Below are 27,813 nucleotides of genomic sequence, written 5' to 3'. Positions count from 1 at the left end.
ACAAGTATGCTTCTGTTGAAGAGGAAATTCCTTGATTTTTGGCCTATCTGCATTAAAAAATAAATAAATTGGGTCACTAGATCCCTCTAGCATTTTAATTTTATAAAAAGGGCGGCTAGGAAGTATACAGTATATGTGTGTGTTTGTGTAGGCTTGTATGTATTTGTCTATATACACAAGCACATGCACAAACAAAAATAGTCTTTGCTGCATTACGATTCCCTAGGATATATTGAGGAAGGTCAGATGAAAATCTTGTAAAAGGCCCAGTGCTCCATTTTGTCAACCTACTTTAACTATTCCATCTGAAAGCCAAATCCTAGGGCTTTCTCCTTCCCTACAACTAGGTGTGTTCATGACATGCTTGTATATGTGGGTGAACGTGCATGTGAATATAACTTCCGGATGTTATAACAAAGAACAGGGTCAGGAGGAAAAATATTGAATAATTGCTGATTAAAATCAATGTTTGATAAAATCAGTTAAACTTTTTGTAAAACTGATTGATCCTCCCTTTGTATACAGTATATACACTGTTTCACTGTCCACTACTTGGTACACAACTGTACAAGAACAATACCTTTTTCTGTCATCCAGAATCGAGTAAAATTCCACCCTGGGTCTCAGCCTGCCCACTTTTTTTTTAAATTTTGGCTTGAATTTTTTATTTTTTTTTAATCCCCTGCCCCTGAGTTTCAACTGCTGGTATCCAGGATTTTTTTTTTTTTTTTACAAAAACCAGCCTTTCTCAGAAAGATAATCTGGAACCATGTCTAAGGATAAAATTCCATCCGTTCTCTGATATTTTAGCCAATTTTTTTTTTTGGAGGTGGGGGGAAAGTGACTAATGAATCTGAGACGCATTCAGTTATGGAGTTAGGAGTCCCAACATGATAGATTCATTTGGGTTGTATGTCGGAATGAATTATTCTTTACCAGGGCCATCCATATGAAGATTAATGTTTAGAACCCTTAATCCTGAAACACAATTCTAAACTTTTATAATTCTTTCCTTCCTATTCAAACATTTTATGACGGTGTATGTTAATTTGAGTTTCCTTAAAAACAAACAAGCAAATCAAAAACTATAATCTGAGCAAGATACGTATATTTGTGGGATATATCCCCATATACTATCATAGTTAATTCTTTTATCCATGTCTGTATTTTTCCCATGAACATATGTACGGAGCACATAGTTACATTCCTACATATACACTGTTTTTATGATTTTAAGCATAAAAGCATGCCGAAGCATTTTGTGTTGTGAAAGACGTCATTTTAAGAACTTTCAATCTGGAGTTCCTTCCATTGAAAGCAGCGAGTGTAGAATTGTGCTGTCGGTATTGTATATCTAATTGTCGGGGAAAATGTGTCATGCATGACTAAATGGTAGTGGAAGATCCTTTTAGGATCACATTTCAGTTCAACCCAGGATACTAAATGTTTAAATCAGAGATGGATGGCTTTGTGGCTAGAAGAGAGATTATTTTTATATTTTATATTTGCACAGGTAAACTTCAATTTACAATCAATTGTTTAATGACCCTTTGAAGTGACTTATAACAGATACTCACACTGGCAACTGTTGCAACATCCCCATTGTTGCATGATCAAAATTCACATGTTTGGCAAAGGATCATGTTTATGATGGTCAAAGTGTCCTGGGTTGCAACCTTCTGACAAATTTGGCCAAATTTGATATGATTGTTTAAAAATAAACGAACGCCATCTCTTCTTTAAACAGCCGACTTCGGTTTAAAGCTGTCTTTTTTAAAAGTGAAAGCCAAATATACTGATTTTGTGTGTGTGTGTCTGCCCAGGAAGAACTATTGTCTTTAAAAGAGAAATTAGAACAGAAGGAATCGGAAATAAAACGATTGCAAGAAAAACTGGTCCTTCAGGGGAGAGGAGATGTTGACCTAAATGACAAAGGTAAGACAAAAATGATAAACGCCGCTTTTGTGATGCTGGCTGGGGGATTGTGGGAATTGTAGTTCACACATTTGAAGTTGAAGCCCACAGATCTTAAAGTTTCTAAGGTTGAGAAATGTTGGGCTTAGATTGTTACTTTTTTTTTTTAAGGAAGGCAGAAACAAGTCAATTGTATTTGCCTCTCCCTCTACACGCTACAAGTAAGTCATTAGGAGTAGCAATTTTACTCTGGACATTCTTTAAGTAGGTGAGTTTTGGCAGACAGAATTTTCTTTTAAAACACGCATCCCAAAAGCCAAGCATTTACCCTTCGAAATTAACATCAGAAAGCACGAAGACGATTGTGCTGAAGACTGCTACAATGTTTTCAGAACAAGGAACAGCTAAATGTACAGCTTTAACAAAGCTAAACAAGCATGGGCTTCTTAAATAATAAAAAAAAAGTCCACAAGTTTTTATTTATGGCACTGTAAGCTGGTTTTTAAGGGATGCGGTGACTCAGGGACGCTGAGCTTGTCGATCAGAAGGTCGGCAGTTTGGCGGGTCGAATCATGAGTGCCGCGTAGCAGAGTGAGCGCCTGTTACTGGTCCCAGCTTCTGCCAACCTAGCAGTTCGAAAGCACGTAAAAATGCAAGTAGAAAAATAGGGACCACTACGGTGGGAAGGTAACAGCGTTCCGTGCGCCTTTGGCGTCTAGTCATGCCAGCCACATGATCACAGAGACATCCACAGACAACTGCTGGCCCTTCGGCTTTGAAACGGAGATGAGCACCAGCCCCTAGAGTCGGAAACGACTAGCACGCATGTGCGGGGGAACCTTTACCTTTACCTTTACCTTTAAGCTGGTTTTTACTTCCTGAAGGTGGGTGAGCCGTGAGTATAATAAACAACAGCTAATTTATTCACTGAGCTTAGATGCCATACAAGTCAACTTGGGATTGTAGACAGTTTACAAAATTGCAATCCGTGCTGCAATTTATCCAGCTGGGAATAAGAAGGATGTATTTGGTGTTTTTTTTAAAAAAACACCTTTTAACTAATAAATAATATTAGTTATTTATCACTAGTGTTATCTATCACTAGTGTTATTAGCTTAATTTAAATTTTAAAATAACCAAATAGCTATAAATTAATAAATAAACATTATTATTATTATTATTATTATTATTATTATTATTATTATTATTAGTAGTAGTAGTAGTAGTAGTAGTAGTAGTAGTAAAGTTGGAAGGGACCTTGCAGGTCATCTAGTCCAACCCCCTGCTCAGGTAGGAAACCCTATACCATTACAGACAAATGGATGTCCAGTCTTTTCTTAAAAACTTCCAGTGCTGGAGCATTCACCGCTTATGGAAGCAGGTTGTTCCACTGGTTAGTTGTTCTAACTGTCAGGAAGTTTCTCCTTAGTTCTAGGTTGCTTCTGTCCTTGACTAGTTTCCATCCATTGCTTCTTGTCCTGCCTACTGGTGCTTTGGAGACTAGGTTGACTCCCTCTTCTTTGTGGCAGCCTCTGAGATATTGGAATACTGCTATCATGTCACCCCTCATCCTTCTTTAATAAAGATATCTATATTATTTTGAAGGTTTTGCATTTGATGGGTCAGCCTAAAGTCGTGAGGCAGATTATTTAACGGCGGCATTGTGGTGAACCACAAATAAAGAATTGCATGGCGCTTTAGAAGTTAAGAGGTTAACTTGCGGAAGATTTAAAATCAGGTCAATCTCAGCCGTGGCAATTTAGGAAGTGATTGTACCAGTTACTCACTCTCAGCCCAACTTCACAAGGTTGTTGGCGGTGTGAAACCTGGAATAGGTGTGCTAAGTGAGCCGCCCAGAAGTTCTAGATTTATATTTGTAAATAAATACAGGGAGTTTGAGTTTGGTTTGTCTTGCACACGCTTTTGACGCTTGGAATCTAATTCTTCAATCTCGTGGATCTTCCTGCACAGATGACAGTTGTAAAAAGAAGCTGAAAGACAAAAGTAAGGTGGTTTTTTTTTTTTGGTGTCCTCTCCCAAACACATGTCATACATTGTTTTCCCAGTAGCACCTCCTGCATGTATCATGTTAAAAATCATATTAACAAAACCCCCAACGCCTCATCTTCACTCTTCAGTCTTTCGTTCATGAAATATCTGAGGGAAACTGTAAAGGGACCCTTTGTGTTTTAAATGCTCTACAGGTGACCCTTGACTTATGACCTCAGCGGAGCCCAAAATTTCTATTGCTAAGTGAGACAGACATTAAGTGAATTTTGCCCCCCTTTCATAACCTTTCTTGCCACAGCTGTTAAGTGAATCGCTGCAGCTGTTAAATTAGTAACACAGTTGTCAAGTGAATCTGGCTTCCTTTTTTAACTTTGTTTGTCAGAAGTTCTCTTCGGGACTCTGCAACCGTCACAAGTACCAGCCAGTTGGCAAGCATTCGAATTTTTTGATCAGGTGACCATGGGCATGCTGCAATGGTCCTAAGTGTGAAAAATGGTCGTAAGTTGTAACTTCGTACGGTCACTAAATGAACTAAGTCGAGATTCCCTGTATTTTCCCTTTAAAGCAGGGGTAGGCAACCTTGGTTCTTTTATGACTCGTGGACTTCAACTCCCAGAATTCCTGAGCCAGCCACGCTGAGGGGAAAGGGAGAGGTTTCCAAGCTGAGCCATGCTGGCTCAGGAATTCTGGGAGTTGAAGTCCACGAGTCATAAAAGAGCCAAGGTTGCCTACCCCTGCCCTAGGCCTAGGCCGCTTTATGACTCATGGACTTCAACTCCCAGAATTCCTGAGCCAGCCATGCTGAGGGGAAAGGGAGAGGTTTCCAAGCTGAGCCATGCTGGCTCAGGAATTCTGGGAGTTGAAGTCCACGAGTCATAAAACAGCCAAGGTTGCCTACCCCTGCCCTAGGCCTAGGCCGCTTTATGACTCGTGGACTTCAACTCCCAGAATTCCTGAGGCAGCCACGCTGAGGGAAAAGGGAGAGGTTTCCATGCTGAGCCGTGCTGGTTCAGGAATTCTGGGAGTTGAAGTCCACGAGTCATAAAAGAGCCAAGGTTGCCTTCTAATGCAATATTCCAGTCATTGGTTTACAGTTGGGAACACTCTGAGTATGTAATACAAAAGTCTCCATTTCAGTTCAACTGAATTGATTGAGTGGATCTGAGAGCAACAAATAACTTGGATAAATTCCATTCTCACAAGACTAATTGATTTTATTTATCACAATTCACTAAAATATGTTCATCTGGCATCTGGTTAGGTCATCGGTACTGTCTTCAACCCCCCCCCCTTTTTGGGTGAAACTTAAGCTGAAGTTACACATATCGGCATGACTTTTTAATCACAAACAGATATATCCACCGTTTTATCACAAATCTCTTATTTCACAGTCACTTCTAATCAATTGACACCATCCATTGCCTTGTCTTTTACTGTTATTTTGCTTTTTTTTTACATTTCTTCAGCTGTTCAATTTCCTTTTATGCGGCTGCTGATGTTGCAGACGAGTCATCGTCATTTCAAACGATTGGGAATGTTTTAATCTTCGGAGATTTCTAACATTCATGATAAATTAATAAGATTGAGCATTCCCTTGTGTTTTGCAGAGCTACAGTTGCGTAGTTGGTAAGAGTGAGCCAAAAACCGGGAAGTCTTTGGTTTAGAATTCCCACTTCACATTGCTTTTGTGTCCATTTGCACATTGTTCCTAAAATTTATCACCCTGGTTAGCACCGTGGTTTCGTGTTGAACTTCAACTTACAAGCTGAATTGCAGTCGTGTAATGGACGAGAAGCATGCAAGGAATGACGGTTACTTTAATCTTCAACTAGCATGAGTCACCACACGCCCCTTTCTCCATAAAAACTAATTTGATTTCTTCCTGCTTAAATTTTGGATTTAACTGAAAGGAAGTCCATTTGTATTTCTCCCGGTCCATGCTAAACTGTAGAGTTGGCCAAGAGATGGTTTTCCTTCTAATCCTTCCACGTTTTTGTTAAGCGCTAACTTTTACCTTTCAGATGTTGAGGTCCAAAAGATGAAGAAGGCCGTGGAATCTTTACTGGCGGCGAATGAAGAAAAGGTAGATATGAAAATACTTTCTGATTTTTGATTTTTGGTAAATAAACAGAAAGCGGATTGAGTTAACGGGGCTCGTTTAAAACTGACATCCTTGTTCTGTTTGCAGTTTAGTGGGAAACACTGAAGGATTACTGGCAGGTCAATGAGATTGCCTTGCAACCAAGCGCATTGACAAAGCAGAGTTCCTGGATAGGTAGAGACTTTCACTGGAATTCAAATAAAGGAGGGTGAGATGGGGTAGCAAGTTCATTGGACATGCAAGCCAGATATTAGACTGGAAGAGCGCCCTAAATTGTCATTTTTATCCTAAGTAAGATAAAGCAGCTAATGCCCTTCCACACTGGGTGGTAGAGTTGACTGCAGATTACAAGTAGCCCTCAATGTACGATCCACTATTGGGATCAGAATCCCCAGTGTTAAGCAAGGTGGTCGTTACTGAGTCACACCTGGTTTTATGACCTTTTGGCACGGTTGCTAAGTGAATCACTGCAGTTATTAAATGAATCAGATGGTTCTTAAACAAACCTGGCTTTTCCCTGTTGACTTTGCATGTCACGAGCTGGTTGGAAAGGCTACAGATAGTACAGTAAGGAGCTCAAGATGTTCATAAAGACATACAAGAGCCTTGGTGGAGCAGTGGGCTAATGCCTCCTTAAGTAACACCAGCTGCCTGCAATTAGTGCAAGTTCGAGTCCCACCAGGCTCAAGGTTGACTCAGCCTTCCATCCTTCCGAGGTAGGTAAAATGAGGACCCAGATTGTTGGGGGCAATAAGCTGACTTTGTAATAATGCCGCTTGGGGTGTGTGTGAAAGCCCTAATAAGCAGGCATATACATAGAATGGAGGCTACTGCTAAGCTTGTAAGCCGCCCTGAGTCTTTGGAGAAGGGCGGGATATAAATGGAATTAAAATAAAAAATAAATAAAAAATACAGATTGCCAAGCACTCGAATTTGGTTTCTGGAAATGCTACAATGGTCGTAAATGTGAGGACTGGTTGTAAGCCACTTTCTCCCCCCCCCAAACTGTCATTAAACAAATGGTTGTAAGTCAAGGACAGCCGGTGATAAGTGATGTAATTTCATGTCACTTAATGGGAGAATTCTACTGGCATGTTTAAGATCAATAAAGGAGAATTTTTGTAGCTCAGAGCTGAAATGAGGGATGGTGATTTTCTTGCAGATGTTTCATTACTCTACTAGGAAACATCATCACTGCTAGGAGGAGTGGGGTTTGGTGGGGGGAGGAGGAGGAGGAGGACTGTGAGGTCCTTGGTCCTCTCTAGGTTGTGCCAGAACTCACGTCTTGTTAATCTTTTAGTTAAAAAATTATATATTCAGTTCTTAGCAGGACCGGTGGTTGACAAATAATTAGTAATTTTTTTTCATTTTTAAATTTGGGGTCACACTTTTACACTAAAATTTAAAGATTTTCAAGTCACCAATGATTTTTTTTAAATAAAGAAATATATTTACCTTTCGCATATAGTCAGTCACTACACCCACCCACACATATGTAACGAAACAACGGTCGCCACCCGCAGTAAGCACTCAGCGCGCGGCCACACGACCAATCACAAGCCGAGCAGCGCCATCACAACCAGCCTGGACGAAGTACGCGTGCATAGGACCCGAGACAAAGCAGCTTGCGTGCACCGTTTTAATGATTTGGCCGCCAACCTGGTACAGCTCGACAGGGCGATTCAAGTTCCACGTGGACCAAACATCAAATTTTCAAAAGTTACTTTTAAAACTTGGAAAATCCGTCGAAAAAAGGTGCCGGAACTCCTTTCCGGTGCGTTCTATGACAAAAATAAAATAAAAAATAAGCACTCGGTAATATCATCACTGTTCGTTCTCCTGCTCTCCACAAACCCTACTCCCTTCTAGCACTGATGATGTTACCTACTTTGGTAAGGCCACACCTGGAATACTGCATCCAGTTTTGGTCACCACGATGTAAAAAAGATGTCGAGACTCTAGAAAGGGTACAGAGAAGAGCAACAAAGATGATTAGGGGGCTGGAGGCTAAAACATTTAGGGAACGGAATTGGGTATGTGTAGTTTAATGAAGAGAAGGGTGAGGGGTGACATGATAGCAGTGTTCCAATATCTCAGGGGCTACCACAAAGAAGAGGGAGTCAAGCTATTCTCCAAAGCACCTGAAGGCAGGACAAGAAGCAAGGGATGGAAACTAGTCAAGGAGAGAAGCAACCTAGAACTAAGGAGAAACTTCCTGACAGTTAGAACAATTAAACAGTGGAACAACCTGCCTCCAGAAGTGGTGAATGCTCCAACACTGGAGGTTTTTAAGAAGAGACTGGACAGCCATTTGCCTGAAATCGTATAAGGTTTCCTGCCTGAGCAGGGGGTTGGACTAGATGACCTCCAAGGTCCCTTCCAACATTATTATTATTATTATTATTATTATTATTATTATTATTATTATTATTATTATTATTATTATTATTATTATTATTATTAGGGTCATGAAATGTATGCAAGAAAACCACCAAGCTCAGAGAGCACCAAGGGCCCCTCATTGTTAAGATTCTGGAGTTTGCGGTGCTTCAGAATGAGACACCACCCAGTGCTTCAAAACGTGAAGGGATCGGCCCCAATTTCCTCCACATTCTATCCTGGAGAAAGACCCAGAAGCCTTCCAGTGTCACAGATGGAAGTTGTGTTGACAATCTTCCGTTCAGAGTGTTGTGCAACCGTACTGCTGAATTATAACTCTGTTAAGTGGGTGTATTACTTCTAAATGAGTTTGATGCTCAAGCAAAGGGGGGTTGAACTAGAAGACCTCCAAGGTCCTTCCAGCCTTATTGTTCTATGTTTTAAGTCACTCAAACAGAGGGTTTTTTTCCCCCTCTGTTCTAGGATCGGAAGATTGAGGAGCTTCGTCAGTCCCTTAATCGCTACAAGAAGGTGCAGGATATGGTGATTTCGGCACAAGGGAAGAAAGGTATAGAATCACATTTTGCTTAACTGCCCTGTTTTTTTTTTTTAGATGAACAGAAAAAGGCCACCTCTATAATTAGGGCTTGTTTCCGGTTTGCATCTCGGCATAATGGATAATGCAATATTGTACTAAATGTATGTGCTACCCGATTCCCAGCAGCTCTGGGCAGTTCACAGTTGTTAAATCATTTAATAAGAAAGAAGACTTTTTTTTAAAAAAAGGCAGTACAGCAGAACAGTGATGGCAAAGAAATTAAACTCCGAAGGGAACCGAAAGGAAAAGGGATAGTAATCATTCTCCTACCTGGGCACACTGAGCCCCCCCTCCAGTGTCTACACCCCTGTATTGTGCCCTCACGGAAGCTTCTGGATGGTCTTCAAGAGCCTCCCCACGTAGAGCGCATTGCAGTAGTCAAGCCACAAGATGACAAGAGTACGAGGGACTGTCTGAAGGATTCTTGACCTAAGAAAGGGTGCAGTTGACACTTTCCATAAGCTGGCTCCCAAAAGAGTTTTTAGTTTTCATTTTTCACAGGCACCCGTAAAACATTTTAGACAATTTGTATTAACTCCATGGCTAGCTCTTCTCTCTGTGGCTTATTCTGCCGCGTTTATTATTTATCTATTATTTTTAGTTATTTTTGTTAGTTATTTATTCGTTACTTCTTATTGCTTATAAATTCTGATTTGTCGTACAGTCAGCCAGATGTTCAGATTGGATTTGGCATTTTTGTCTTATCGAGTCCTTCCCAAGGACCCGAGGTAGGCAGATGTGGATGTTCTGTGGTATTACAGATGTTTTTCTAGGATGTAAGCCGATCTTAGTAAAGCTGCCTTTTGCAATTGACTGATGTTGAATTTGTCAATGCCAAGGGTGTTCAAGTGGTGCTCCAGTTGTTTGGTGGATTGTACCCAAGGTTTATATATATTTTTATTTTTATTATTTATTATTTATTCCAATTTGAAATTAAAATACCATTTCGCCCCTGTATTTCTTGTTTTTTGCCACTTATCTCTCCAATGAAACATGGTTTACCACACTTGATTAAGTCCCGGTTTGTAGGGTTAATTTCTGACTACCAAAATACCAGAATTGTTCTGTTAGGGCACAGCAGAACATACTCGGTACTTTCATATCAGGAAATGCAGCCTACAGTTTAATTCAGAATTCTTCAGCCGTCTTTCTTAATAGAGAAGAGAGACCAGAACTTTTATTTTTTAACAGAATAAAGTTTAAAAACAAACAGACAAACAAAAAAAACCTCTTCATGGAGAAGAGCAGCTCTTAAGAGTTTGGTTCAGTGGTGGGATTCAGCCGGTTCTCACCCCTTTGGCAGAACCGGTAGCCGATTTTTTTTTGTTGCCCAGGCCCGGAATGGACTTCCGGAAGCGGCATCCAGACAGAGAACCGGTTGTTCACCTATTTGAATCCCACCACTGGTTTGGTTGACTACTTGCAGAGCAACAAACCGTGATCCCAAAGAAGATACTTGATCTATACATTTCTGGTTTCCTACTCTCAGGCAAGGATGATGAATACGAGGAGTCTGGAAGTCCAGCATCAATTTCCTCAATCTTGTTAGAACCACAAAGTCTAAGCGAAGTGGAGAAAAGTCCATCTTCTACGCCGCTTTCAAGTTCTCCGAATCACGAAGACTTGAGGACAAAAAGTTCTGAAGAGGTATTTCAGTTTTCTCCTCCGTTAGCCTTCTAACAGAATAACAGAGTTGCAAGGGACCTTGGAGGTCTTCTAGTCCAACCCCCCCCTGCTCAAGCAGGAGACCCTATACCATTCCAGACCTCCAGTGATGGAGCTTTCTGGAGGCCAGTTGTTCCACTGGTTGGTTGGTTCTCACTGTGGGGAAATTTCTCCTTAGTTCTAGGTTGCTTCTCTTCTTGCTTTGATTGATTGAAGGTTCTGAGACGTTCTAGGACAGATGTCAAACACAAGGCCCGGGGGCGAAGCCATCCTGGAAACAGTGAGGGAATGGCCCCCACTGCCTCGGCCCTGGCCCAGAGACCCTCCTTCCGCCAGAGACCCTCAGATCTGTCCCACTCCTGCCCAGGCCCCCGTAGGCACCCTTGATGCCAACGATGTAGAGCTGGCCACGCCCACCCAGTAGGCCATACGCAATCTAGCCACGCCTACCCAGTAGGCCACACCATACCTACCCAGCCCCCTGAGGGCAACCGCAATGCTGATGCGGCCCTCAATGAAATTGAGTTTGACACCCCTGCACTAGGAAATTGAATTGATATCCCTGCCATATTTTTAATGGCTTTTAGGGTTTGAAGTTATTAAGCTGTCCACTAGATTAGACAGTATTTAGCAGCCAGGAAGCTTTCACCAATAAGCAATAATATTCACAGTCATTCGTTCTAGCATTAGAACCTTAAAGCCTTTCTCATAACTTGTTTTATGTTTTATTTGTTCTTCTATCTCAAAGGTGCTTTTTCAAGAGGCAACTGTTTTTCTTTGAAGACGTTTCGCTTCTCATCCAAGAAGCTTCTTCAGCTCTGACTGGATTCCCCATCATCTTCAAAGATAAACAAGAAAGTCCAGTTGCTTCTTGAAAAAGCACCTTTGGGACAACCATGATCTGGATGACTGAGACTCTCCATAGACATTTGTTCTTCTGGCTCTTGCCTCAGTTTCTCTTGCGTATGGTCCTGTAAGTTGGATATCAAGGAGGGACAAAAGTCCACAGCTCCACAGTTACCTGCTGTTTTTGCAAACCATGGTTTGTGCTCTATAAGTATTACAAGGTTATCAGCCATTTGTATCTATTATTCCTATTGCATGTGGAATTGGATAACCTGGAGTGTTTTAGAAATGGGTGAAATAGACGTGACAAGCTGCATTTGAAATTTAGTTTTAGAATCAAGATGGGATTGTTTAAAGTGCATGAGCAATTCGGGGAAAAAAAATCACCTTTCTATGCATACACAAGTGCTTTGTCTAATTTAATTTTGGATCCTTAATACTATATTTTTTTTAGATTTTTTTTTCTTGGAAAGCTTTTTAAAATCCAGGAACGAATACCGTACTGTTTACAGTGAATCTGTGAATGCAGATTTTCAGATTTAGGACATTTCAAAACATTAAAGACTATTAGCTTCAAATTATATAAACACCCTAAAAAAGATCATTTGAAGGGTTCAAGTTAGGGAGCTTGTGTTGTGCTTCTGTATTTGGCTAATAAATGGGCGTCTATTGTCTCTTAATGCAAAATATAATGTTCTTCTGTTGTAGACTTCCATCCAGCTCCATACTAGTGTCTTGCAAGTTTCTCTTCCTTCTTTTTCACCGTCATTCAGACATTCAGAAGAACAGACGGATAAAGGAAACGTCCCATCCAAGATAGAAATTGCATGTGAAAACAGGTAGAGACACTTTATGCAAAAGTCACTAGGTTTTTCATGAAAAAAATTGAAGCCAATAAATTCAGGACCGATAGACTTTGTTTGCGAAGTGAGATCTTGATCAAATAAACATAATATGGAGTTAGTTATTGGATCACATAAATATCAAACTTGCTCATGTTTGCTATTTCCAGTAACTGACAGGCTAAGGTGGCAGAAGATGTCAAGTCATTTTTGAATAACTATGAATATTATTATCCTGCTGAGTCCTAAACCAAATCCAATGATTTTGATAGGTGTGTCTAGAGCAGGGGTAGGCAACCTTGGCTCTTTTATGACTCATGGACTTCAAACTCCCAGAATTCCTGAGTCAGCATACTCAAGAATTCTGGGAGTTGAAGTCCATGAGTCATAAAAGAGCCAAGGTTGCCTACCCCTGGCCTCGATCTTAGAAGGAGAATATTTTGGCAGTGTGAGCAAAAACATCAAGACAAAATTGAGTAGCATTTAGCCAGAGATTTCTTTCCTACAATATTTTGTGGGCTTCTCCTAATTTCCCTCAAAAATCCCTATGGAAATTTTATATCAATGCACTCCATAGATTGCTGTCAAATTTAATTTGTAGTCAGCGAGACCTGACTACATTTATTTTCTTTCTGGAAGAAATAATACTTCTGTTAGAAACAATACTTTTATTAGTAATAATACTGTTTATTAGATTAGGCAATAGTTGCAAGGCTCTCTTTATTTTCTTTCTTTCTTTTTTTTTCTTCTTGCAGTGAAAAACACCCGGCGGTGGTTTCCATAGAAACCCAGCTAAGTGATACAAAAATGTAAGTATCATATAAAAATGCAAATCTTGACACATCCAAAGCCAAAAAACTATTAAACTGTTTTACAGAAATGCGTTCATGTTGTTGATCGCGGGGTCCACAGAGAGGATGGGATCAAAAGAATGGCCGCCATTTTGACTTTTTTGACCCTTCCCGGTGGCTACTGCTGTTTCCCCCTCTCCCCCCCCCCCATGCTCTTATTTCCCTGAGGCTCTTTCAATCACTCTAGTTTAGTTTTCATTTTCTGTTACAGCATGAAGCATCTCCAAGCAAGTTGTATAGCACCAGGGATTTATCGAATTTTGTAATATATTCCCAAACAATTTCTGGCTAGCTTTATGGCAAGGCAAAAGAGAGATAGATTTCCAGTGCTCCTAAATTAATCATGAGCACGTGTGCTTCAATTAATGAAGCTACTAAATGCTTTGCTGAGTTGAGGTGCACATTTTTGGTAACCATTTCTAACCCAATGATTATTCGGCAGCGAATGCGTGAGACAATATTCTTCCCACAAGCGTAATCAGATAGATATGGTAGGCTGAGAAGGGGATGCAGTACCAAACTTGACTTACACAGTTCATTTCGTGACCGCTCAAAGTTACAACAGCACTGAAAAAAAAGTGACTTATGACCCTTTTTCACACTTACGACTATTGTAGCATCCCCATAATCACGTGATCAGAATTCGGACACTTGGTAACTGACTCATATTTACGACGGTTGGAGCGTCCCGGGATCATGTGATCCCCTTTGTCAACCTTCTGACAAGCAAAGTCAGTGGGGGAAAGTCAAATTTCAACGGCCGTGTGACTATCTTAAGAGCTGCAGTGATTCACTTAACAACCGTGGCCAGAAAAATCCTAAAATGGGACACTCAACAAATGTCTCACTTAGCAACAGAAACTTTGGATTCTATTGTGGTTTGCAGCCAAGGACCTACCTGTATTTCAGTGCTGTTTGGAGAAGGAGCTTTGGAAGGAGGCAGAAATTGAAGTCCTATGGACTTGTTTTGGAGAGAGTTTATCAAATTATCTTTTAAGTGTATTGTAGAGAGAGGGAGATATATTTTGAAACGAAGATGCTCCTATCCAGGAATCTAGTTTTGAAACCAGAACAGGATACTCTGATCTTATCAGAAGTCTTCCAACCTTCTAGAAGGATCTTCTGATATTTCTTTTACAGGAGGAGAACCCCTTTCAATTTTGGACCTCTTGAGATAAAGTTGATTTTATTTTTGGTGTCTTTGAGACAAATTTGATTTCTGGACTCCAGACAAGCCCTTGCAATTTTTCTTAGCCACACTTTTTCAGAAGTGGTTGGTCCTTACCTTTCTTCCTAGGGTTGGTTGAGAGGGATTAATCGAAATCACTCAGCTGGTTTTGTGCCTTATTGCAAGACTAGAAATTCAGAATCTTCTGGGTCTCTAACCCAATAGCCACTACACCAAGCCAGTTCTCAAATTTAGGAAAAAAGATAAAACATTTTACCTTAGCAAAGCGTTTCATTTCTAAAATCTCTTTTGCAAAGATAGAATTCTAGGAGAATATTTTCTCTTCGTTATTACCGAAGCATGACTTTTCAAGCAACTGTTCCTTTGTCTCTGTGGCAAATCAGTTTGCAAGCTGAATCTGAAAACTAAAACTAAAAATAAATGAAATAAAGGCAGCATGCTTATTGTCTGCATGATTGGAACACTGTAGAGCCGTGATGGCGAACCTATGGCACGGGTGCCACAGGTGGCACGCAGAGCCCTCTCTGTGGGCACGGACGCCGTCGGCCCAGTCCTAGGCCTTCAGCTGGGTTTTATAAAAACTTTTCGCTTTAGGCCTCTGCTGCCGTGTGCAAAAAAAAGAAAAAAAGGTTCAATCAATCAATCAATTTCAACTTCTCGTGGGGAAAAAAAAGATCTCACAAAGTTGGAATTGATTGATTGAACTTTTTAGTCCCAACCAGTCTGCCGTTACCACCGCAGCCACGCCCACCCAATGGGCCACGCCCACCCAGCGCCCGATGATACAAGTGGGTTTTGGGTTGCAGTTTGGGCACTTGGTCTCTAAAAGGTTCGCCATCATTGCTGTAGAGGTTTATTCGTTGCATATTGTTATTTAAATGACAAAGAAAAGGCATGCGGTTTGATCTTTTGTGCGTCTGGTTTTGGAAACGTAGTTTGAAAAATTGCAGGAGAATGCATTTTCAGAGCTACTGTGCACTTGCCAAGTTTTCTGTTCTGACAGCTTGAGGATAATGGATTCAATTATACGATTCTTCATACTGTTGAACACATTTATTGCCTTTTGTAATTTTTAGCCCCACAACATCAGTTAATTTTAGAGGGAAATTGAATCTTCAGGAACTATTAAATTGGAATTTATCAGGCGATTCCTTGCCCTGTTTGATCACCCTCACCGGGCTTCTTATTGGAGCTAAAATAATATAATCAAAAAGCGCCAAGTGAAATATTTCTGTTGTTCTGTAGAGTAGCAACTCATTGCCAGTTATACAGGACTGTGAATCCTGAGCAATGTTTCATGTAAGCACAGGCATTATCTTAGAAAAATGTTTTGACAAACCCATGTCTCTTTGGGGTCCTTAGAGCTCTCTGAGTTTGGTGATTTTGTGGCAGTTAATCAGACACTGATGATGTGCACAAATGAAGGCAAACATATGTGTCCCCGGATAATGTTGCAGGTGTCAAAATCCATTTATATCACATTCATAAATGTATGTTTAAAACATTATCCCCCCCCCTGGATTCTGCCATCTCCCGAGGAAGGAGAGCGCATGTGGATTCAGCCTGCCTTAGGTTATTTCAAAGACCAAGGGAAACCTTTTGAACTGGGGGAACAAAAGGGAGGGTTAGAGAAGAGGGCATCTGGCCTGTGTCTCCATTTGAATCTGTAAAGGAAGAAGGCAATAACCATAACGATTCGAAGTTCCCTTTTTCTCACGAAGGGATGACAGGGATGACACGAAGTAAAATGATGGGGGGGCTGACCAAATGGGGTTGAGGGAAGGGAGGTTGAACCGGGAACTCTTTATAAAGTTTCAGTCTGTAAAACAATACCAAGTCCTGTCTTGTATTTCCACAACCAAGCACGTCCTAGTAAAAATTCCTTTGGACTAGAACTGACTCCCAAGGGTTTTTTGTTTTCCTAAGACATGGATTGGGGTGGGTCCTGACAGCAGGATTCAGTCTGCTAGAGAGAAGTTCCCTCAAGATGGGCTCCAGCACAATATTCTCTTCTATCCATACCATGTCTCATTTGTGGATGTGCACATACGTAGCTCACGTTAGGGACCAAGTTTTATTTTACTTATTTATTTGTAGTTGTGTGGAAAACGTTTGGAATGTAAGACATTCCATGCCACGTGTTTGGAATTCAAACATGGTTTGAAACAAGGGATCTAAACTTACCAAAAGCACTCTGACGGTGTCCTGGTTATTCAAGGAAGCATTTCCAAATTTGGAAGAACAGCCCAACCAGTTTGAAGACTGATTAATCTCTAGTTTCTTGACCATGCCCCATGCATACCAGACCTTTCCTTTAATTATTCTAACCAGGTTTTTTCCCCCCTCTCCTGGGGGAAAAAAACCGTGTCACTGTTAAGGGCTAGGTTTTCAAGGAGTAGGATGTCTACATCTAAAGCTTGTATATTCTCTTTAGAATATAATTTCGAGTAAAAATCTAGAAAACTCCTCTTAATCAAATTTTGTTGGTAGACTTCTTTTCCTTTATATTCTATTTTGTCTATAGTACGTAATTTCTGTTTTTTCCTTAATTGATAAGCCAACCATCTACCAGGCTTGTTGGCGTTACAAAAAGTATTGTGTTTGGCATAACGCAAATTAGTTGCTACTTGATCAGCCAATAGCATATTAAATTGTTCTTTCAATAAATGTATTGAGATCTTTAAATTATTATCCAATGGATTCAAAATGAACTTTTTCTCCTTAGTTTTAATCTCTTCCTCTGGGTTTTCTTGAGATTCCTAGTTCTCTCCTTCAATGACATGTCAGTTGTAGAACTTCCTCAATTGATAGCTAAGTCTTACGCTGTTCACTGTTCTTGCACTCCTGACTTAAAAGATGATGATGTAATTTGTTTTAATTTGTACCTTGCTCATTGAATTAATGCATGAGACCCAAGGTGCAATGTTTGCTTGCTTATTTTTCTTATAATTTGTTCCAAAAGCTCAGCTCTACAAAAATCTAGCAGTCTTGGAAACTTGAAGAAAGAAGCCTCAGAGGTGCGTAATCCTACCTTTTTAAAACACACACACACAACACACACACACGTGCACGTGTTCTTATTAATGATTGATCTGTTAATATTAACTTACACTGTTCTTTTCAGTCCTTAGTCTGTATTTCTGGGTTTTGGATTGTCTGTGAATATTCATTACTTAAAAATCATTTCTGTGCTGGAAGCTTCATTTGTGCAATAGCAAACCAGAGAGATTAAACCTTTCCAATCATATACACATCATGGAAATACATCTATATGTCATTCTGGCTAGGTTTATTTTGGGGGGAAAATAGTGTTTACAATTTTTATAGAAAAAGCTTTTCATTGTCTTTTTAAAAAAATCAATGTCTAAAGGCTCTAAACATGATAAAACAGATTATTTTATAAGATAATCAGGTGGTTTTATTCAGTTGTGTGTCATAGATGACTTGAACATGTTTTAATTAACATTAATGATTCATCAGTGATTCAGTGAAATTTAGGTAATATATTTAATATGCCCAATTCTTCCCCACAGGATAAAGAATCCAGAGACAAGCAAGAAGAGGTAATGGGATAGGCAGAGCTGGTTGCTTTATTACCTATCGTATTTCTTTATTGTTGAGCAATATTCTCCTTTGTGGTTTCTCACCAATTTACAGAGTTTGCAAATGTTCATGCATTACAAAATTCAGAGAAATGTAAAAACTGAACGAGAATTGTATTTGGAAATGAAAATGAAATTGCAACAGGGGTCTTCAAACTTGGCCCTTTTATGACTTGTGGACTTCCACTCCCAGAATTCCTCAGCCAGCGTGCCTGGCTGAGGAATTCTGGGAGTGGAAGTCCACAAGTCATGAAAGGGCCAAGTTTGAAGACCCCCTGGTCTTAACAACAACAGCAGCAGCAGCAGTAGCAGCAGCAGCAACAACAACATTTGAGAGTAAATTAAACATCTCTCTATCCCATTGAAGCAAATTAAAATGGACCATAAATCAGACCTTACCATGTTTTTCTAGCCGCCATTGAGCTAGAATTTTCCCGTTTTAGAGGTAATAGAGAATATGTCATGGCTGCATCTCTCCTATCCAAACATCCTGATGTGACAGCCTTTAGAATCCTTTAGAAAATATAGGCCTTTAAAGTTCTTGAGAACTTCAAAATAAGATGCCTCTTGGGTAGTCCTAGCATCCGCCTGCATTTCGAGCATGCTGTCTTCATTTGACATTTGATCTTTCTGACGTCAATGCACTTGTGTCCAGTGACATCACTGAAAGTTACGGCAGACTTGACCTCTTCTGTTTTTAACCAATCAGAATAAATCGCCCGTGGAGAATAGCAAATATGTGACACTCCCTTGCAAGTCTCCAGGCGAAGATGATGCCTTTGGGTCTCGCAAAGCCAGATCTTCCTTCGGCCGAGGCTTCTTCAAGATCAAAAGTAACAAAAGGACGGCAAGTGCTCCTAACTTGGGTAGGTCCAGTAAGTGTTCAGCTTTTAAATGCCTGTACCTGATGGGCAGAAGGAGACGACATACTCCACTCCGATTACGGTATTTTCCATTGGCAAAAGGCAGAAAGAGGCATTGACACTAGCCCAAGCAAATCACACCAAATGTTTCATTTGGTATCCACAAAATTCTAACTCCTGTGGATCCTTGGGTTTCTGGGAAAGTATGGCCAAATAACAGGTAATGCACATTGTGTTTGGTGATTAATTTCAGTAATTAATTGGTTTTAGGTACTTGAAGGTGAACTATTGCTGTGTGAGGATAGGTCTTCATGCCTATGTTTTTATGCCGATAGCTGTGGGTCACGCCATCTTTCCACTATAGAAAAAAGTACACATACATACATACATACATACATACATACATACATACACTTGGACTCTAGAATCATGTGACATGTTTAGGTTAAGTAAAGTAGAAAGTGGAGATGTAGGGGAAGGAGTGGTAGAACCAGGGGGTGGAGTGAAAAATGGAATCAGCCTAGAATCCCTACGTAGTCACAAGCAGACTCCAGCCAACCTCTCTGCAACTACATGACTCAACTTCAGCTGCTCAGCAACACAACCACATTTACATAGTTGCAACGTCCCGTGATCTTGTGGCTACTGTTTACGACGGGTTTCGCCCAAACCTGGCTCTTATTTCACGTGTTGTTTTTTCCTTCTCAAAACCACACCCAGAGCAAAGCATGAGTTTGCTTAATGACCGCTGTGTTCACTTAACAACCATGGCATTCACTTAATGACCACATCATCTGGTTAACGACCATATGCAAGAAAGGCCGTACAACCGGGCAGGCTCTCGGCTTATCGTTGTATGTCGAGAACTACCTTATTCAAGAGACCCTACTCACTGTAAAGCCACATAAATGTCTTAAGTAGTAATAGCAATTGTCTTGCTTGGTGTGAGTAAGTGAATGTTTGCGCGTTCTGATGTAATCCACTAGTTCTCTGTGTCAAGCATGCATTGGGGTTTTTCTTTTGGTATTGTTACCCCCTGTCTTGAAGGTGTTAAATTTTTTATATGTCTTATCTTGTTGCCCTTGGTATATTCTTATGCATCTGGTTATATGCATTCTTTGGATGCTTGAAGATCGCAGCCGAAGCGCCAGTGCTCCCATCTTAGGTATAGTAGAACACGCATGCCTTACCTGTGTCACATTTTGAGAGCTGCTAACGCTGAGCCATCAGCCCCGCATGGCCCTTGACCCCGTCTTCTCCTGGCCTAGAAGCTCCACCCATCCCCTTGTCATTTAACTCTCCCACTCATTTTACTAATAGCTTATGTCTATGGAGATTTATTACAGACTTGCGCAGAATGTTTTGAAGTCAGAAGGTCCTGATGTCATGGTTCCGATGAATTAGACAATTCAAACAAGTTGCAGGCATATTATTTATCTTAAAGTCTTTGTAATGAAACGAAACATCGGCACTCATGGAGGGATGCCAGAATCTGAAATCTCCTCCCCCCAAACCCATCGTAACACACACACAATCCCTGCCCTTATCTACACGTCATAAATCACGTTATCCAATTAGTTTTACATATGAGGTTTCACTTCCCATTCTGTACGCTGGCTTTTCTAATCTTCTCAAAATAGTCGTTAGAAAATTCCCTCCCTTCAAGATTCAAAGTGAAGCAGTTTAAACAAAAGGCTGTCTTTTCCATTGTCAGTGCAAAAACATGTCAATGTTTGCAGCATTGACACCTGACTTCTGAATTGCTCTTCTAACTTCCCTGGAAAGGCTCTGAGTTTGAAAGAGTCATCAGAACGGCGTCCATGGTGATGGTCAATCATCCAGGTCATGGCTTTTCCCAAAGGTGCTTTCTTTTCCAAAAGGCAACTGGACTCTCTTGATTTTTTTTTTTCCTTTGAAAGCATTTCATTGCTCATCCAAGACGTTTCTTCAGCTTTGGATGAGAGAAGTGAAATGTTTTCAAAGAAAAACAGCCAAGAAAGTCCAGTTGCCTTTGGGAGGGAAATAAAGCACACTTGGGGTTTACCAATAGCTTGTGTTATTGTTAATCTTGGTCACCTTCGACAAATTGGAAATAAATTAATGGAGTTGCAGGTATCAGCGCTAGTAAAACTCCTTTGAATCAAAGTTGATTCCTGATGATTGAGGAATGAAGCTATAGGATATTGCTAGCTTTCTGTTGGATATTTTGAGAGCTCTCCAGTCTTAATTATAGTCCCAATATCCTTTATGGTCTTAATTCTAGGTCCTAATTATGACTTTGCTTAGTTTCAAAACTTGGAGAAGTCAACGTGATGTTATCACTCCTACCACGATTAATATACTAGTGAAGCCAACTCACAAATTTTATCTCCTCCAAACAGGGCATTCTGATCTTGATGTGGACTTTTCTGATGACCCAAAGGTGCTTTTTCCAAAAGCCAATGGACTTTATTGGAACTGAAGAAGCTTCTTGGATGAGAAGCGAAATGTCTTCCAAGAAAAAAAAAACCCAAGAAAGTCCAGGTACCTTTTGTAAAAAAAGCACCACTGGGACAGCCATGACCTGGAGAATCTCCATAGACACCGTACTGATGACTCTTTCAAAGGAAAGTTAGAAGAGCATTTCAGATCTTATTCTGACTTCAAAATATTCTGCACAAGTCTGTAAAGGCAAAGAGTAGGGTTTTTTTAAGATGTAATATTCATACAGCAGGGACAAAATATATTTCTGGAAGAGGCCATTCTTGGCTGAATCAGTTGCTTCATAAGTCCATCTTCTATTCTGTCCCTACAAATTTTTTCCATTTAAGACAGTTTTAAGTGGGGGGAATAAAAAAAGAATTGCAATGACCTTTCAAATAATTAGTCCCAGCAATGGGTTTGATTATATCCATATCTATATCTATATCCAGTGCTTTTTTTGTAAAAGGAAAAGGTGCCGGAACTCACACATGTCATACAACCCACCTTGCCTACCCTACAAGGTTCCATCCCAAAAAAGGTGCCGGAACTCCATTCTGAGCATTCTATGAGAAAAAAAGCCCTTTCTATATCTATATATCTATATCTATATCTATATCTATATTCTCTCTCTCTCGATAGATAGATAGATAGATAGATAGATAGATAGATAGATAGATAGATAGATAGATATGGATAGATATACAATCCAAAGTAGAACGCAACAAGATTGATAACATTTTTATGTTGAATCTTTATACTTATGTGTTGCTGATACAGGTAATCCTTGAGTTACATTTAGTGATCATTTGAAGTTACAACAGCACTGAAAAAGGAGACTTATGCCCATTTTTCACACTTATGACCGTTGCAGCATCCCCCTGGTCACATGATCAAAAATCAGACGCTTGGCAACCAACTCATATTTATGACGGTCGCAGTGTTCCGGGGGTCACATGATGCCCCTTTTGCGACCTTCTGACAAGCAGAGTCAATGGGGAAGGCAGATTCCCTTAACAGTTGTGTTTATAGTAGGGGTAGGCAACCTCGGCTCTTTTATGACTCATGGACTTCAACTCCCAGAAGGAATTCTGGGAGTTGAAGTCCATGAGTCATAAAAGAGCCGAGGTTGCCTACCCCTGGTTTATAGTCACAACTGCAGTGATTGGCTTAACAGCTGGGGCAAGAAAGGAAGTGAAATGGGGCAAAACTCAACAACTATCTCACAGAAATGTAGGGCTTAATTGTGGTCGTAAGTCAAGGACTACCTGTAAAGCATTCAGCCTAGCTTACATCAAAGGAGGCTTTTACTCCATTGCCTTTCTGGTCCAAGTCGATTAAACTGAATGAAGATTCTGAGCTAGTTCAGGGATCATCGTTTGAATTTCATCTTATCCATCGTGCCTGACAAAGAATGAATATTTGCTCGCTTCCTTTCCAAGCTAACCGTTGTTGCTTTGGGCTGTTCGCGAAGTGCCTGAATGTATTTCCTGATTTGACGCTTGCATGGTAGTAGTGAAAAATGCACTTGGCATGTTGGAGAACCGTCCTGCGCGAAGTGTCCTTTCTGTAGGGGGTGGGGGTCAGGCAAATGCCTTACGAAGTCACGACCAACATTTGTCTGAGCTTTTTCCCCCCCCCTTTACTTAGCAATGGTACATGTTGCAGGTGCGCAAAGCATTTCCAACATTTTGTATGTCTCTGACACAGATCGTTTAGAATGGCAGAGAAAGGAAAGGAAAGATAGAAGAGGGAAAGGAAAGATAAGAGAAGGAAAGATAAAGGAAAGGAAGGGAGGGAGGAAAGAAGAAAGGAAAGAAGAAAGAAAAAGAAAAAAGAAAAGAAAGAAAGATAGGGAGGGAGGGAAGGAGGGAAAGGAGGGAAAGGAGGAAAGGAAGGGAGAGAAGGAGGGAGGGAAAGAGGGAGAAAGGAAGGAAGGTGGGAAAGAAGGAAATGGAAGGAAGGGAGGGAGGGAGGGCAAATTATGTAACTGATCATTCTGCTTCAACCAACGATCCAAAATTCCACATTGCAACCAAGATTGTGGAGATGGGAAGAAATGGACTTCTTTTACAGTCTTTGTTTGTTTATACCAGAGTGATTATTCAAAATAAGCAGAGGATAAATGGTTGTAAAAAAAAAAAAAGGACAGTCTTTTTCTGACACAATGTAGGGTTAAGCAATTGATCAGAAGACCGAGACCATTCAGGGCCTATGTTACGCTAACCTATTCTTGATCTCTCTGGACAATTCCATCAAAGATAACGATCACAATCAACACTATAAGTAATAGGTTCTGCGCCTTCTTGCTCCACGTTTGCTACTGCGTGCTCTATTTGCTACCTACATGGATAATAAAAGAGAAGTGGGGAAAAAGTGGAACGTAATCTTTTCTAAGGCTTTGAAAATCCAATGGTTGATTACTTGCCTTAAAGGGAAGACACTGTAAATTGTCTTCCTTTATTACGGTTCGCTTGCTATGACAGAACTGGCCTTTAATAAAAGGTTATCTTCTCTCCCATTCAGGGAAGAGACTTGAGGTCAATATGACAAACTAATTGAGATTTGCTTTTATTTAATAGCGGAGACTGAGAAAGAATCCCCCGATCACCTAGATCTAGCTGGCTTCCCTTGCCAACCAAAAGGTGCAGAAGGTGGATCTCTGACTCCACCTTCTCCTGACTCCAAGAAGAAAGCGAGAGGAATCAAGAAGCTCTTTGGCAGGTAATTGGGATGCGATTCTACAAAACATGATCCTGGATGGAGTTAACCAGGCATTCCTTTCATGCACTGCTAAAGTCTTCGGGATCAAGAGAGGGCAAGTGGGTCACCGGATCACAAATACAAGTTAGCCCTCAACTCACGGCCACAACTGAGCCGCCAAATTCCACTGCTAAGTTGTTGAGCGAGTTTTGCCTCATTTTGCAACCTTCCAGGCCACCGTTGTTAAATGAATCACTCCGGTGGGCAAGTTAGTAACAGGGTTGTTAAGTGAATCATTGACTTTGCTTGCCGGGAGGTCGCAAAAGGCGGTCACAAGACCTCGGTACATTGCAACCGTCATAAATAGGAATCCGTTGCCCGAGTGTCTGTTTGAATTTTGATCACGTCACCGTGGAGATGTTGCAATGGGCATAAGTGTGAAAAACCGGCATAAGTCAGTTTTTTTCAGCTGTAACTTCAGACAGTCTCTCAACGAATAGTTGTAAGTTGAGGATTTGCTTGTACTGTGTGTTCTTAAAATCCATTCTTGGCTTCACTTTCTTGACCATGCCTCAACTTTAATCAATTAATACCACTTTACAAGGCCTTGCTAAGGCCACACTTGGAATACTGCATCCAATTTTGGTCACCACAATGTAAAAAAGATGTTGAGACTCTAGAAAGAGTGCAGAGAAGAGCAACAAAGATGATCAGGGGACTGGAGGCTAAAACATGTAAGGAACAGTTGCTGGAATTGGCTATGTCTAGTTTAATGAAGAGGAGGACGAGGGGGGACATGATAGCAGTGTTCCAGTATCTCTGGGGTTGCCCCTAAGAAGAGGGAGTCAAGCTATTCTCCAAAGCACCTGAAGGCAGGACAAGAAGCAACGGATGGAAACTAACCAAAGAGAGAAGCAACCTAGAAGTAAGGGGGAATTTCCTGACAGTTAGAACGATTAACCAGTGGAACAACCTGCCTCCAGAAGCTGTGAATGCTCCAACACTGGAAGTTTTTAAGAAGAGACTGGACAGCCATTTGTCTGACATGGTATAGGGTTTCCTTCCTGAGCAGGGGGCTGGACTTGATGACCTCCAAGGTCCCTTCCAACTTTATTTTTATATATATATTCCATCAGTTATCCACCAGTTATCATCTGCAACCTCTCTCTATTGTTTTTTTTCCTTTAACTGTTATTGAAGTAGAAACCAAATCACTTGTCTCAAATCCGCCATGCAAACATCAGCAAGAGAACCATGCATTAGGGAAGTTGGTGATAGGATCTGAGAATGGATTCAGGAGGAATTTATTATTAATATGGCTAAACGTATTCTTCACATCGAGCTCCATTCCTTTTCCCTATGTAGATTATCTGTGTAGTTTTGGAAAGAATCTGAAATCCTTTCTCTAAGATGTTTTCAGCTCTCCTGCTGGTCTTCCCAAAAGCAAAAAATATAAAAAACAGGTTTGTTAGAGCAACAGTCTTCCCTATAATGATGTATGCATGTGAAAGTTGGATACTAAGAATGGCTGACCAACGTAGAATTGACGCCTTTGAACTGGGGTGCTGGTGTAAATTACTGTGTATATCATGGAGAGCCAGACTGACTAACAACAGAGGTGTTAAATAAAACCAGACACATCACTCGAGGCTAAAATCACAAGACTACGTCTGATTTACTTTGGCTGTATCACGCATGCACATTCCTTAGAGAAGTCCATGATGGTTAGTGGAACAAGAATGGTTAGTGGAACAAGAAGAAGGGGCATGCAAAGAGCACAATGACTTGATAACATCAAATCTGATGCAAAGTTGAACATTGAAGAAAGCTCCGCTTGACAGGGTAGCATGGAGAGCATGTACCTATAAAGTCACAAAGAGTTTGTTGTTGTTAGTTGCGAAGTCGTGTCCGACCCATCGCGACCCTATGGACAATGTTCCTCCAGGCCTTCCTGTCCTCTACCATCTTCTGGAGTCCATTTAAGCTCACACCTACTGCTTCAGTGACTCCATCCAGCCACCTCATTCTCTGTCGTCCTGTTCTTCTATTGCCCTCAATCTTTCCCAGCATTAGGCTCTTCTCCAGTGAGTCCTTCCTTCTCATTAGGTGGCCAAAGGATTTGAGTTTTAGCTTCAGGATCTGGCCTTCTAAAGAGCAGTCAGGGTTGATCTCCTCTAGAACTGACCGGTTTGATCGCCTTGCAGTCCAAGGGACTCGCAGGAGTCTTCTCCAGCACCATAGTTCAAAGGCTTCAATTCTTTGGCGCTCAGCCTTTCTTATGGTCCAGCTTTCACTGCCATACAAAGAGTTAGACATGACTAAATGGTTAAAAACAACAATGATGGTCTTCCATTGAAATAGCAACACAGTTTCTGTGCTTTATGAGTTTAGTTGTCTATAAAGGTTCTGATTCATCCAGGTCATGGTTGTCCCAAAGGTGCTTTTTTCAAGAGTCAACTGGACCGCTGAATCTTGTCCTGATGGGTTTGTTCTTCTATGTTGAACAGCCTTCTGTCAACAAAGGGGAAAGGATATAACATCATCTCTCTCCAGTGTACAACACAGGCCATGATCTATCACCAGTGTACAACACAGGCCATCATCTCTCTCCAGTCTACAACACAGGCCATCATCTCTCTCCAGTCTACAACACAGGCCATCAACTCTCTCCAGTCTACAACACAGGCCATCATCTCTCTCCAGTCTACAACACAGGCCATCATCTCTCTCCAGTCTACAACACAGGCCATCATCTCTCTCCAGTCTACAACACAGGCCATCATCTCTCTCCAGTCTACAACACAGGCCATCATCTCTCTCCAGTGTACAACACAACCCTTTCAGCAGTTCCAAGAAGGCTCCACACCCATTTGGACCACTCAGGTGACCCTGAGGACACAGATAAACCCCCAGGTGGCCTCAACGACTCTCCAAAAGAAGGCAAATGACCAGCTGTCTGCAAGGAGGATAAATCCTTCCATTCCCCAGCATCCAGTCAGAGCTGAAGAAGCTTCTGGGATGAGAAGCGAAACGTCTTCAAAGAAAAACAAGAAAATCCAGTTGCCTTGTGAAAAAAGCACCTTTATGAGGCTATAGGTTTTAGGCTAGATATTGCTATCTGTGATGTCTCCCCAATCTCCTAATTTCGCTCGTTCTTCAAATTTGGATTTTTCCTCAGACTAAGGAGAAGCCAGTCTACCACGTTTAATCCTGATGATATGACAGAAACCGAGTTCAAAAGAGGAGGAACGAGAGCGACGGCTGGTCCAAGGCTAGGCTGGTCAAGAGATCTTGGGCAATCCAATAAGTAAGAGAAAAGCCTTGAAACGACATATAAATTCTTTCTTTTCTCCTTTTTATTTCCTTCTTATTGTGCATGAGGGCAGCTGGGTGAGTTGGATCGCGGAAATAAAATGAGGTGATTTTATGGGATACTGATAAAAAGTTGGGATATTTAGAGTTGGGCCATTATTAGGACAAAGGTTAGGATAAGAGGGGTCCTTGGGCCAGCTCAGAGTTGAAGTGAAGGGTCCCGGGTGCCCTCGGTGCTTGGTGGTTTTCTTGCAGATGTTTCATTGCCAAGCTAGGTAACATCATCAGTGCTAGAAGGGACTGAGATTTGTGGAGAGTTGGAGGAGGAGGAGGACTATGGGGTTCTTGGTGCCCTCTGAGCTTGGTGGTTTTCTTGCAGATGTTTCATTACTAAGCTAGGTAACATCATCAGTGCTAGAAGGGAGTGGGGTTTATGGAGAGGAGGAGGAGGAGAAGGAGGAGGAGGACGACGACGACA

The 27,813-nt window shown here is 41.0% G+C and overlaps 1 protein-coding gene across 2 annotated transcripts in view; it reads left to right on the top strand.

The window, feature by feature from the left end:
- The window catches only part of PPFIBP1 (PPFIA binding protein 1), a 46,431-nt gene that overhangs the window by 2,663 nt on the left and 15,955 nt on the right, over positions 1 to 27,813 (top strand). The window contains exons 2-13 of one of the 2 annotated variants that reach the window (XM_083365971.1): positions 1,824 to 1,935; positions 5,946 to 6,007; positions 8,888 to 8,972; positions 10,492 to 10,649; positions 12,222 to 12,352; positions 13,111 to 13,164; positions 17,358 to 17,412; positions 17,929 to 17,958; positions 18,707 to 18,863; positions 19,993 to 20,025; positions 23,903 to 24,044; positions 27,202 to 27,330. In XM_083365971.1, coding sequence (XP_083222097.1) covers positions 1,824 to 1,935; positions 5,946 to 6,007; positions 8,888 to 8,972; positions 10,492 to 10,649; positions 12,222 to 12,352; positions 13,111 to 13,164; positions 17,358 to 17,412; positions 17,929 to 17,958; positions 18,707 to 18,863; positions 19,993 to 20,025; positions 23,903 to 24,044; positions 27,202 to 27,330 — 1,148 coding nt within the window. The remainder of the gene's footprint in view (positions 1 to 1,823; positions 1,936 to 5,945; positions 6,008 to 8,887; positions 8,973 to 10,491; positions 10,650 to 12,221; positions 12,353 to 13,110; positions 13,165 to 17,357; positions 17,413 to 17,928; positions 17,959 to 18,706; positions 18,864 to 19,992; positions 20,026 to 23,902; positions 24,045 to 27,201; positions 27,331 to 27,813) is intronic. The other variant, XM_083365972.1, reaches the window with a different exon arrangement.

This window comes from Vipera ursinii, assembly GCF_947247035.1.
Source record: "Vipera ursinii genome assembly, chromosome: 6".
Taxonomy (NCBI): Eukaryota; Metazoa; Chordata; class Lepidosauria; order Squamata; family Viperidae; genus Vipera; species Vipera ursinii.
This window is presented reverse-complemented; position numbering and strand designations above follow the sequence as displayed.